General features: G+C 42.4%; 1 protein-coding gene across 2 annotated transcripts; it reads right to left on the bottom strand.

The window, feature by feature from the left end:
- Positions 1 to 6,648: 6,648 nt before the first annotated feature.
- LOC311132818 (tubulin beta chain) lies at positions 6,649 to 12,871 on the bottom strand. Of its 2 annotated transcripts, none has more exons than XM_084166163.1 (4): positions 12,726 to 12,871; positions 9,820 to 9,928; positions 9,018 to 9,128; positions 6,649 to 8,836 (listed from the first exon to the last, which is right to left on the bottom strand). In XM_084166163.1, exons 1-4 carry the CDS (start codon positions 12,780 to 12,782, stop codon positions 7,779 to 7,781), a joined length of 1,335 nt encoding a protein of 444 aa, XP_084022289.1. In that variant the 5' UTR covers positions 12,783 to 12,871; the 3' UTR covers positions 6,649 to 7,778. The 2 variants fall into 2 exon arrangements, with proteins under 2 accessions (XP_084022289.1, XP_084022290.1); XM_084166164.1 differs by having other exon boundaries at positions 9,018 to 9,120; positions 9,797 to 9,928; positions 12,726 to 12,849.
- Between the last annotated feature and the right edge of the window lie 1,275 nt (positions 12,872 to 14,146).

Genomic DNA, 14,146 nt, shown 5'->3' with positions numbered 1-14,146 from the left:
TTGACCATACTTAAAAGGTTGTTGCAACATTTTACAAAATGACATACTGGTTACCTTACCCTTGTAAGCAGTCTATGGACAAGGTATGACAGAAACCCATGCTTTGGTTTTGTTTAACTTTTTAGTATTTGTGGCACAAATCCAATGCAAGTTAATGGGTACAACATTTAAATGTTCACGCTTCATGTCCAAATCATCTCTAAGTAACTACATTGAGTTACAAAACCAATTTTAAGATACTTTAGGATGATTTGGACATGAAGTGCGAAAATACTAATGTTGTTCCCATTGACTTGCATTGGATTTGTGCCACTAATGCTAAAGAGTTAGCAGTTGAAACAGTGGCCAGGTAAACAAAACCAAAGCATGAATTGCTGTCATACCTTGTCCATAGACAGGGTAAGGAAGCCAATACGTCATTTTGTAAAATGTCTCATTATACCTTTAAGAGGTCTTACCATCACCATTATTTCTCTTACAATCACATTGCAATCTGCGACTTGTGTAATAGGAATATAGCATTATCATTTTGGAATCATATTCCGCCATTGTCGCAGTGTGCTATGGTCTACGAGTATATTAGGCCTGCAATCATAGTAACAGGATTCCAAAATACGTGATAACTGCGCTCTTGAAGAGACAATGGACGATAATTGTTAGTAAATTAAGTGTTTCGACGTGAGAATAGCATACAGATATGATAAACCAGATGCTGTTTAACTATAGTAAAGGGGTTGGATCATGGTGTCTTAACGTTGTCACCCCTGTTGAGGAGGTTTAAGGTGAGTTACCTTGACGAATGCGTCTCCATCCCCCTTGTCTGCCTGCTGGGCGATGAGGGCAATTTGCCTCGCCTTCTCCGCCCGACGGCGCACATTGATCAGGCAGGAGAGCAGACACACCAGCAAGAGGAGGACCAGGAGGCCCAGTAAGGAGAGGATTGCAACATACAGCGTGGGTAATTTATAGGCTAAAAGAGAGAGGGAAGAAGAGAGAGAGCATGGAGGAAGGAAAGACATAAGGGTAGAGGATGGACAGGAATATGATAAGAAATATAGGAGAAAGACAAGCAGGCAGAAAGGAAAGGAACACCAAGAAAAGAGGAGGGATGGATGACAGAGGAGGCGAATGTGGAGAGTTCCAATATCAAAAGGAGAGAGTGAAATATACAGTGCCATTGATGACAAGAAGTAGAAAGAGAAGGAAAATACCATTAATAGAGGTGATACATGAATCCATATGTGAAAGCCCTAGTCTCCTCCCTGACCCACGGTTTACCTTCCACCTCCAGGTAGATGTTGGTCACAGGAAACCCCAACAGGTCTGTCACTCTGAAGAGCCCCATGTCACTGACCCGGACCCTCTCCAGAATGCACATGGAGCCTTCTACAGTCAGCCTGCCATCCAGTGATGGGTCCACCGGCACCACTAGCTCTCCATGCTCTAGTATGACCCGTTCCTTCCGGTCCCAGTCTGGAGTGTACATGAGGTTGACTTTGGTGTGGTCCACAAACAGGTTGATCTTCAAAGTACTGCCATATGATAGGTGGACAAAGTTCTGATGCTCTTTGAAACGAAGGGGAATGAGAAAAATGTGTCAAATAATTCTGGTTGCTCTTATTTTGACTTGTGTCTTTCAAGCTTTATCAATCATATTTTGCCCATACCACTAACCACAATTTCAAAACCCCTAGATCAAGCATTATCTCCCTTCCATCTCTGACATTGACCACTCCCTCTCTGACTTTGACTACTCCCCCTCTGACATTGACCCCTCCCTCTCTGACTTTGATCTTCCTCATCTCACCTTTCACATTCAGGCATGACCTCCTCCTGACTTTCCCGTCGCGGTCCAGTACGGTGAAGCTTCCCTCGTCTGTCCCCCGCACCATGCTTAGAGTCACCCTTTTCTCTGACACACTCAGACGACCCTTGTACTCCTCCGCGGGGATGGAAGTCTGGTTGAGCAGCACCACCGCCGGTGGCTCGGTGGTCTGATTGACCTGGGCTTGACTGGACCTGAACTCCAGGGTGATAGGGCCCAAGATGTCGCTGAGTGGGATGTGGTATGTTTCACCATACTTGACCACCTGCTCCAGCGCACAATCTACCAGGGAGCACACAACAGCACAGCACTATCACTCAGCGCTCCGGGGGAGTATTTTATTCCTATACAGTTTCATTTGCATCAGAACAATGATCGTAATCGATTGAAGACCAAATGCAACTACGTCAACAATGCAAGAAACGTTCATTTCGATCGACGTCTGCCTCTAAGGGTTACATTGTTTTTGCGCTGAGATAGGATACGATCTTAGATAGTGAATGTATTGGATAAACAGTGATTTGAAGAAGTATACATAAAAGTTGATTGCAACATTAGAAGCAAAGTTTGAAGAATTAGAAGAGCTGAAGGTTAATTAACTGTACAGTAATTAGAAGAACAGTACCCCTGACGAGGAGGATGATGTGTTTGACATCGGCAGGCACCTCTGTGTTCTTGATCACGTACATGCCTTCGTCCTCCTCCCCCACATCCTCCAGGATGAGGTGCTTGAGGGAGTTGAGCTGGGCCCGGTGGCTCACCACCCGCCCGTCCCTCATCAGGACCACCTCGGCGGTGGGGTTGGAGGTGGGCTTGAACAGAACATCAGTGCTGACTAGGGATGGGAGAGGGATGTGCACATCTTCACCGAAAAAAGCAATCTTGTGTTCTTCTTTGACTGAAGAGAGAGAATGTAAAAGAGGTAGAGATTGATAAGGGTACGCATAAGTATAAGGAATAATATGTCAGAATCATGGTAAAGTTACTGATGGTATTCATACTTAATCTTCAGGTTTTGACAGTCACTGACAAAAACTCTAGATCATGCTTGACTTTACCTTTCAGGGATGCAGTCAGAACTGTAAAGTAAAAGAGAGGTTTATTTTAACATTACTTTACGTTCTTTGTCAATGTTTACAAAGAACCTTCAAGAAGTTAGAAATCCTTTGTACTGCTGGAAGAGAATCTACAGAACTTGGCAAATATCACAAAGCATTTGCAATGTCAATGCCCTACATTCTCACTGCAAAAATAGAACTGCTGTCAACAACATAAAAGGAAAAAAGGAACAGATAATAAATTACTCTACCCATGTTGTACTCATTTGAATAAAATCTGATATAGTCATGTAACTGTGTCAAACTTTCCTTTATGCTCTTTCAGCCTCTCAATCGAAATCCCTGGTGGCTAATTCACCAATATGCTTACCAGTGCAGAACACAGCTCCAAACACGGCAACACCAATTATTTTCATCTTGATTGAATCTCTGGAAAAAAATATATATATATTTTTTACAGCAGCATATTGCTTATCTAAATATGGATTTAATTATTGTACATGCATGCAGAGTATACAAATACCTTTCAAACTAAATTGTAGAGATACAGTATGAAGATTAACAAAACATAATACGGTATAGTTTAAATCTGGACATGCAGTGCTCCTATTAAAGAATATACTCCTAGTAATTTATACTGTAACTGGGAGTCTGCAGTGGTAATGACATAATTTCCTGAGGTTAACATGAGTGGCTTGTAGTTCCTCAGGGCATTAGCCAGCTCTTTTGTGTGATGAGGCTGACCACTGTTAGACTAGAGTGGACATGAGCCTAGGCTTGGGCCACCATTCTGCCTACAGTGACAGGAGATGGGGAGGAGGGGAGGGGAAGAAGCTAAGTGGCTCCAAGGATCCTCGTTTACAACCACGAAAGAACACAGAGTGCTGTTTAATAAGCATTGTCTCTTTCAGCCACATAAATGAAGAAATTACAGAACTGTCTTTTTTCATGTCATATTCAGGACAGGCTGAAAATCAAAGTGTAGCCAGAGTTTTGAAGGCAATTGGTTTCCAATGAGCTGTATTTAGTGTCAGAGTTTAATAATTGTGCCATTCAATATGCCAAGTTAATTGAGTTTGAATGGTCTGCTATTATGTTGTACACTGCCATTAGCTTATTGCATACTGAGTTGTACCAACTGAGTTGTGTGATAAATTGTGCACTTTTCTCAACCCTGGAAGTACAAAGGATGTAAATCAATCACAAAAAGTTTGGCTTTTGATGAATGATCAGCTGCTTTGGACCATTGCCTGAAGGCCAAATAATTCATGGTCGAAAGTAGGCTGTGCCGTTTTCAGAACAAGCCATATAGGTCACTCAATATTTGTATTGTGGGGTGTAAAGATGAACTAATGGTGTTCACCCCAATTTATCGCACATATCTCATCCGTTTGACATCCGGTGTCGCTTTTCCTCCTCTACAAACTCACTCGCGCGCAGCATCCTTTTTTTTGTTCTATCTCTCAGCGGTAAAACAGTGTGCAGTCTGTCCACGGGTGTGTCATGCTCCGCTGCATGGGCTATCCCAACAAGATAAAACAGCGTTGGTAATGATGAGGACTGTACTGCTCTGAGGAATTTGGAAGACAGAGAAGAGCCCTGCTCGTTCCAGCTACGATTTATGTTATCCGTGTGGATTTTGACAAAGCTCGCACTCTCTATTTTGCGCGTATCTCACACGCACAAACGCTCCCTTACTCCCCCCCCCCCCCCCCCCCACCCCCTTTCGCACAAGACCAAGTGCCATTAAAAAGCTGTATTCTCTCTTCAGTACATTGAGTATTTTACCATACCAAACACTTACTCAGCGACTATGCAAAATTTGCCATCGGTCGTTCCCATTAATTACGTAGCCTAACGATTGGGTGTCCTGGCAGTGTGTCCACGCATTAACGCATTGGGCAGGACATCAAACAAATAATGAACAATAACCAATTTCACATTCAACTACCTACCATTCGTTGATCAATTACATAAACGATTGAGGGTGAGGGTGGGTGAAATATAATAGGCTTATGATTTTTATTTTTTATTCCCAGGCCTATAATGAACTGCACCTTTGATGGGGAGAAGAAATAGCCTAGAAAAAACGAACCCTCCTCATATTGTTTGTTCTGGTGTTCATTGTAAGGATATAGGCTCCAATCTGAAGATGCAGCGAGGCCGTTTAACCTTTCAAAATAGCATAAATAGCCTATGAAATGCTGCCTGGTGCCCAACAATGGTCATTGTCCCGTTTCTATTTTGTATTCTTAGCCTTTGTTTATGGGAAGTGCTATACTTTACATGTAAAATAATCATGATGTTTTATGTTTTGTAGGTGAAGATGAAGGTAATTACTGTCATCCTACCCGTCTCTGCTGCATTCCCCGTAACACGCCCTAAATCACCCATATTAGATATAGCTGTTAGGCATGCATAAAAAACAACCAGATAACCTGCCAGCAAACGAAAAAACTGCAAAATTTAACCCATACATTTCCCGATGAAATAAAAAACCAGTAGAACTGAGCAGATACCGATGTATCATAATTGCTGGTAATTACCTTTCAGACAGGCTTGGATCCGAAAACAGCAGATGGGACTTGCGGGGTACAGGAAGTAAGGTTTTCTGCAAAATTGTGTTTTTCTGTTCTTTTTAATATCTTCCTCCTCTCCCTCACCCCCAACCAGTCAAAGAAAGGGACTTCAATGGTGTTACGAATCGGGATTATCTGTAGAGTTTCGGAAGCTGTCGGCTTGTGGTCTATTAATGATCGGTGGATCTCGTGCAATTTCGTTAGAATCCGGAGGTTCTGCTCTGGAATGCCACCACTCATATTCATGTGGGATTTTGACTATGGTATTATGACTTCACATCTTGTTTGCTTGATGTGTGATTAAAATAAGAACACAGATAACCGTTTTATTCCAGGAAAGTACCAACAAATGTAATATATATATATTTTTTGTCATTTAGCAGACGCTCTTATCCAGAGCGACTTACAGGAGCAATTAGGGTTAAGTGCCTTGCTCAAGGGCACATCGACAGATTTTTCACCTAGTCAGCTCAGGGATTAGAACCAGCGACCTTTCAGTTACTCCCACAACACTCTTAACCACTAAGCTACCTGCCGCCCTATATAAATATAGTTGTATAGCTTTAGATATCCTGTAGGCTACAATATCTCACTTATAGGTGGGTTAGTCACAGTGGTAACTAATGAATTAAACAAATTCAAAATGGCCCTCCATTCATGACCTAATTAGTTTTTCATTTATCTGTTTTGACTCTTTTTTTTCTCTCCTCCTCCTCCTCCTCCTCTTCTTGAGTTATTTCCCCACTGGTGGTGAACTGTTTGTACTAGCATTAGTGGAGCCAAGGGATACTCCGATTCCATACCTGTTGTTTAAGAAGCATGATGTGACAAATACAATTTGATTTGTCTGTCACTGCTTATGCCTTTTTGGACCCATCACAGATCCAGGCGAACCAATCTACGTATTCTAATCTAGTGTGTGACAAGGTAGCAATATTTTTGGGTTTATCTGCTGTTTTCAAGTGGTTATTCATATTCATACTCTTTTCTAATCTTGTTTTACAAAAAATTGTGCCTTTGCCCAACAGTTTATTGATTTAATATTTGTTTCTATTGACCTGATTTAAAAAATGTTCAATGCAATGGTGTTACAGTAAGTGTTTGCAATAGTTTCATTGTGAGTGGATTATTGCTTCATTATACCGCAATAATATCATTATTTTCCTTCCAATAATAACAACAGAGAGAGGTTTTCTAAAAATGCCTTTTTATTTCTCCCCAGAGGCAACAACTTTTCACTTTCTCAAGGATAAAAAAAATATATATAATCAGAATAGAAAAGAACGAACAAAACACATGCAAGACGGTTGCAGTTTCAGCCCTTCATAGTGCAGCACAGATGTCAACAATACCTGACACTATAGCAGGGTTTGGACATATAGACAAACTGGTTTGACCTAAAATAACAATGGCTTCTATTTGAATAGTTGTTCAATATGTAAACATTTACTAAAATGTTCTGTACACACACATTTGCAGAGGTTCCTTCAGATAATCTTGTTTCAAAACCTTGCTATGGTCAAATGGAATGAAATTCCTGGAACTCTCCCTATTATGTTCCAGTTCGAGGTCGTCCCCACCGAGACGTTGGTTGGCGTCCGGGTGAGGCCGGCTCCAGGTGGAGCAGACACCTTCATCAAAGTCAGCCCAGAATCAAGACTGTTCATACGTTAATTAGTCTGATCCCAGATCTGTTTGCCAATGGCTATAAGTTAATAACCTTAGTCTCAAAATCAAAACTCCATCTGTGGGGTGAGAGGTCCTGTAGTGCATATGTGGTCGCATTCACATTTATTTGTGACATGATTCAATGAAAAATGGCAACAACAACAACAAAAAAACACTGAAAATAACAGGAACAATCTTTTCATAGGTATAGGCTTCTTCTTTACCTTTCTTTCAACAACATTGTTTCTTAACTTACTGTATATTTATTCATTAATTCCTTTCTGGGTATACAGTCAAGACCATGCAGTACATGTTGTCACAGTAAATGGAATGCAGACTGTGTCCAGTTGATTTGTTGATTATGCTGCTGTCACTCCTCTCCTCCTCCCTTACATTCATTCACCCATGTCCAGTCACAGTCTTCAGTCATTCTGTTCTTGAGCTATTTCAGCCATTTTCAGATAGGATCCTCAATTTCTGGGTTTTCAATTGGGCTCCTCCTCTTCTCAGCTATGTTCTATAGTATTCCTCCAGTTTTCTTTTGGTACTTATCTTGTTTTTCTCTTTTTGTGGTATTTTGTTATTTTCCAGCTTTTTGTAGGACTTTTCTTCATTCTTCCACCTCGCTCGTGTTGCTTCACTCCGTCTTTAAGCATCCTCCTCAGCCTCCTCCTCAAACTCACCCTCCTCCTCAGCGGTGGCGTCCTGGTACTGCTGGTACTCAGACACCAGGTCGTTCATGTTGCTCTCTGCCTCAGTGAACTCCATCTCGTCCATGCCCTCTCCGGTGTACCAATGGAGGAAGGCCTTGCGGCGGAACATGGCGGTGAACTGCTCAGAGATACGCTTAAACAGCTCCTGGATGGCTGTACTGTTGCCGATGAAGGTGACTGCCATTTTGAGGCCTCTTGGAGGAATGTCGCAGACGGCGGTCTTGACATTGTTGGGGATCCATTCAACGAAGTAGCTGCTGTTCTTGTTCTGGACGTTGAGCATCTGCTCGTCCACCTCCTTCATGGACATGCGGCCACGGAAGACAGCGGCGACAGTAAGGTAGCGACCGTGGCGCGGGTCACATGCGGCCATCATGTTCTTGGCGTCGAACACTTGCTGGGTGAGCTCAGGCACGGTGAGGGCACGGTACTGCTGGCTCCCCCTGCTGGTGAGGGGGGCGAAGCCGGGGATAAAGAAGTGGAGACGGGGGAAAGGCACCATGTTGACGGCCAGTTTACGGAGGTCGGCGTTGAGCTGGCCGGGGAAACGCAGGCAAGTGGTGACCCCGCTCATGGTGGCTGACACCAGGTGGTTGAGGTCTCCGTAAGTCGGCGTGGTGAGTTTGAGGGTACGGAAGCAGATGTCGTAGAGAGCCTCGTTGTCAATGCAGAAGGTCTCGTCTGTGTTCTCTACAAGTTGGTGAACCGAGAGCGTGGCGTTGTAAGGCTCCACCACAGTGTCCGACACTTTCGGGGAGGGCACCACGCTGAAGGTGTTCATGATGCGGTCAGGGTACTCTTCACGGATCTTGCTGATGAGCAGGGTGCCCATGCCCGAGCCAGTGCCCCCACCCAGGGAGTGGGTGAGCTGGAAGCCCTGGAGGCAGTCGCAGCTCTCAGCCTCTTTCCTCACCACATCCAGGACTGAGTCCACCAACTCTGCTCCCTCAGTGTAGTGGCCCTTTGCCCAGTTGTTTCCTGCACCGCTCTGACCTAGAAACATCGGAGGAAAGGAGGGACATAAGAACACCTCAAACCCTATTTTACTTCAAAATGACAGGACTGTTTCATAATGACTTTTTCACTCCGTTTAATTTTCCTATGTGCTAACTAAACGTGATATGTCCCTTCAATCTTCAAGCAGTGCTAAACTCAAACCCCTCTCATTCCTTACCAAACACAAAGTTGTCTGGTCTGAAGATCTGTCCGAAGGGTCCAGATCTGACAGAGTCCATGGTGCCGGGCTCCAGGTCCACTAGGACCGCTCTGGGAACATACTTGCCACCTCCATGAGAGACAAAGATTGAGAGACACACACCAGCTCAATATTGCAGGGAACAATGGGTTATTTGATGTCAAGGGGAGTGGAGCTCCTATCTGTCCACCAGGGGGAGGACAAAATATATCACGTCCTGTACACCTCCATTAGTCCACGAATTGTATGATCCTATACAGTTTCCCCTGCGACATTGAGATTTTCACCCATTACATTAATAGCTTTGCAGTGTGACTTGGCCTCCACAATCACACGACCTCAACCCAATTGAGATGGTTTGGGATGAGTTGGACCGCAGAGTGAAGTAAAAGTAGCCAACAAGTGCTCAGTACATGTGGGAACTCCTTCAAGACTGTTGGAAAAGCATTCCTCATGAAGCTGTTTGAGAGAATGCCAAGAGTGTGCAAAGCTGTCATCAAGGCAAAGGGTGGCTACTTTGAAGAATCTCAAATATAAAATATATTCTGATTTGTTTAACACTTTTTTGGTTACTACATGATTCCATATGTGTTATTTCATAGTATTGATGTCTTCACTATTATTCTACAATGTAAAAAATAGTAAAAATAAAGAAGAACTCTTGAATGAGTAGCTGTGTCCAAACTTTTGACTGGTACTGTATGTACATGTATGTGTAAGCACCAAAGACATTCTTCTGTTGAAAGGTTATTTGTAACTCTAGAGGGTGTAGATGTGCTACCTGAAGCCTCGTTGTAGTAGACACTGATCCTGTCCAGCTGTAGGTCGCTATCTCCATGGTAGGTGCCTGTGGGGTCTATACCATGTTCATCGCTGATCACCTCCCAGAACTAAAGAGTACAGATCGATAAATGTCAACCCGAGTGGCTTGAATTGACACAGGCCAGCACTGCTAAAGTGCAGGTTGCGCTGAGTGGCTGAACTACCAACAGAATGTAATAGCCCATTCCCTTGTGGGGTGGTGTGAGGTCAAGTGGTTGGGAAGCTGAGCTAGTAGTGTATAGTTGGTTATTGTTGTTGTTACTATATTATTACATTAGATATTTAATGAAAAAATGACTATTGCTGTAAAGATGAACATGGCCCTATATCATATAAGGTATCCTCTACAACACAACTTACAAAATATCATGCAAGACAAACTATTATTTTAAGTTGAACCATATACCATATGGATATTCAATACATGACATAATTCCAAAACTATTCAAAATCTCTTCCAGTGGCGTTGTCTATCCTGGCACAGATGTGTGCTCTTGACCTCCCAGCTACCACATGGGCGAAATAAATGCTGTCGAGTGTAGAAACCATAGGCAAATCCAACAGATAATTGCCTTCGCAGTCGCAAGACATTGAGCAATACATTCAAAATCGCATTTACAAGGCTGGCCCCTAGCCCTAAATACCTGTTTCTCATCCTGAATTAGTGCTTTTTAGCTAGGCTACAGAGTCCCCCTTGTGCAATGTACAGTACAATCACAGTTGGGGTGTGCTCTGTGTATTCATTAGTGCAGCTTCACAGTCACACTGCAAAGCTATGTGGTATTTTGAAGTCTGAGAAGTTTGTGTGTAGTAGGACTATGTGTGCATGCGTGAGGGTAGATATGAGTATGTACTGTATACATCCAAGCGTGCATGGTTGTGTCACTACCACTGGTGTCACTTTTCTGATCTGGGAGGCTGCAGTAATAACAAAGGATTAGAGTAATCTGGATAAACATCTAGCCTTAGAGAGGAAGACAAGATCAAGAGATGTCGTAAAGAGCTGCTTAAAACAACTCTATACTTATGCTAGAATATCTACCGTCCATGAAGATTTATTATAAATGGCTAAACAAGAGAGAGAGAAGCAATACTCCGTAGGCTACCATGTGAGCAGGCAAAGTGGAACCATCCTAGAGGAATTAGCCTACTGGGACAGATTGATGAGGTGAGACATTAAGGCGAAACTTCGTTAAGGAAGTGGCACAGACTGTCATACGAACTCAACTGACCCTAATCTGAAATAGAGGGAGACAGAGAGCGAGAGAGCGAGAACCTTGTTTTATATCAAACACCTCTTGAGCTTTCACTCCACTTTACCATCTATTCTTTAACCCATGTCAATATCAATAAATATTAGTGAAATGTCCAATTATTGTTCACTGTGCTCTCTGGTAATACAAATTCTCATTTAACACATCAACAAGTTAGGGCTACCAAATTAGGCTAGTGATACACTCCATTTCTCATAAGAATTCCATTCACCACGAAGGGTAGGCCTGAATAGACTTATGTAGCTATCTGGTATAGACAGCATATTTATAGAGTTATTGAGGCCTTATGGATATTAAATTATGTTGATGACATTTCACTGGCCCACTGGACCCTCCATGGCAGTGTTCCCAAATGGTGTTGTGTAAAATAACTAAGTTGTGGATAAAAACATATACTACACTAAAGTGTCAACTCGACTCCTTCTCACAAGCATTAGTCATTTAAACGATGTCATCTGCTCTCATAGTCCACCACTTGTTCATATCCCTCCCCCCGCCCAGAAGTCCCCGTCAGTTGTTGGCGTTCATTCCTCTCTCCCTTGCCTGCTTCAGCAACTTTCCCCTTTTTTTCTTAAAGGACGTTGATTCAGCTCCAGCAAGACAACAGCCCGCTATTCTATGTAAATCACCATAGCGTTAATAGTGGTGCATTTTACTGGTCTATTATCCGCACTCAGCCAAGAGGCGATGTGTCAATGCGCAACAGGGCATGCGTTTTTGTCGTAAAAAGCCATTTACTCTTTTACAAGTTATGTTTAAAGTTTGACTTGTGCCACAGCCTAAAGATGATTCAATAATATGATAGGAGGCTATCCAGAGACATAGCCTACTTACGTAAATGTCTAATGCAAGGAATAAGCCTAGTCTACTGAGACTAAAATTATAGGACATTTTAACTTGTCAAAAAAAACGAAACAAATTGTCTCGAAAATGCAATCTTTGCGCATCAACATCTGTAAACCGCGGGGGGTGAACTATCCTATATGAAGCTATAGTTTTTTCCATAGTGTCATAACTGTAGGACTAAGTGTCTTGTGTATAAATGTCTAGTTGTTTTTTTATTTGTGTTTTAAAATCTTCATTTTAGACATCTCTTTTTCGTAGTCTATTGAAGAGAAGGCTATTCCAGACACAAAACAATTAGCGTGGCAAAAAGGGCAGACAGACGCCCAGCGAAATCACGTCTCGATAGTCCCGTTATCTCACCATAATAAAATAACTGTCAGCGTTTTTCCAGTTGCGCTTTCTTCTAAGACTAGTTTACATTGGCAAAAGATAAATGTATATCCAATAAAGAACAAAAACGATTTAGAAGCTTTACAACTGAACTGAAAAGCAGACAACAAAAGGTATATTCATTCCGGTACTCTTCATCCATTAAATGGCCATCTCATGTTAGAAAAAGAGACCATAACGGAAATTTCTGCATTGAATGTTTATCATTTAGGCCAAGTGGAAATGTTTTACTTAAAATACCCATAGCCAAGAATACAACTTTTTGAGAAGCAACAAATAGTTTGTATAATGCATTATTTATTAATTCCCAAATGTAAGCCTAGACATTGTTCGTTTAAGTTTTCAAGATTCTTACCTTGGCCCCAATCTGGTTACCGCACTGGCCGGCCTGAATGTGTACGATTTCCCTCATTCTGAATGCGTGTAATAATAGAAAATACAAGAGAAGAAATGGAATGCTGTTATGTCGACACAGCAGACACACTCACCGCTGTGAAGTATGTGGATGAAACCTTTGAGAAAGGCGGGACAAAGAATTTATAAATCTGGACAGTGGCCAAACCGAAGCTTGCGCTAATGATTGGTCACGTACTTCGGAAACCCAATCTTGATTGGCTGAGGAAAGAACATCTAAGGGGTTTCTCTGCCGTAAAGAAAGGGGCCGGAAGTAGAGAGGGAGTGCCCCGTCCCGCCCTGTCAACACTGTCCTGTTGGAGCAGGCAGGCCATGGAGTCAGCGCACTGATTATCAAAAATGTTCTAGATGATCATGAATTGTAGGACTTGCCCCAAATCCTGTAAGACTCCTATACAATTGACTATGAATGCAAAAACGTATTGTTGGAAAATAATCCCCCCCACCCCCCCCCCCCTATTAGATGTGAAAATAGTCCTTAGAATAAAACAATAAAAAAGTGATATTGTGTACAGTAATTGATCCCTTAAATCAGTTCAGCCAAGACAAATTACTTACATATTGATAACCTTACTACAATACTCCAAAATGATGTTCATTATCCTAAATTATTATGCAGAATACTATCTTCTGCTGTTTTGTTATAACGTCCAATGGTCAAATGTAGCATGGTTAGATACGTGTTGTGCTGATTACCCCCGCTCACTTCACTTGAAGCCTTAATAAGACAAACATTCAATGGGGTGGTTGTATGACGCAACCTGTACAACCTGTCACATTGGTGTCATGACCCAATGTAGTCCCCGGTAGCTCAGTTGATAGAGCATGGCGCTTGCAACGCCAGGGTTGTGGGTTCGTTTCCCACGGGGGGCCTGTATGAAAATATATGCACTCACTAACTGTAAGTCACTCTGGATAAGAGCGTCTGCTAAAATGACCAACAAAAAAATAAAATAAAGAAAAATGACCCAGATCACAGCAATGTGGCCTCACTTGAAATAAGTTTGGTTGCCTTCAGAATGAGAGCCTATGAATAGACAATTTGAGGACACACAAATACATATACACACACATCTCACCACTTTTCAAATAGGCATAATGCCTCCACATCAATCAATCAAATGTATTTATAAATCCCTTTTTACATCAGCAGATGTCACAAAGGGCTTATACAGAAACCCAGCCTAAAACCCCAAATGTAGAAGCACGGTGGCTAGGAAAAACACCCTAGAAAGGCAGGAACCTAGAAAGAAACCTAGTGAGGAACCAGGCTCTTAGGGGTGGCCAGTCCTCTTCTGGCTGTGCGGGTGGAGATTTTAAGAGTACATGGCCATTAAGACTAGATCGTTCTTCAAGATGTTC

This window comes from Coregonus lavaretus (genome assembly GCF_964263955.1).
Source record: "Coregonus lavaretus genome assembly, chromosome: 7".
NCBI lineage: Eukaryota > Metazoa > Chordata > Actinopteri > Salmoniformes > Salmonidae > Coregonus > Coregonus lavaretus.
This window is presented reverse-complemented; position numbering and strand designations above follow the sequence as displayed.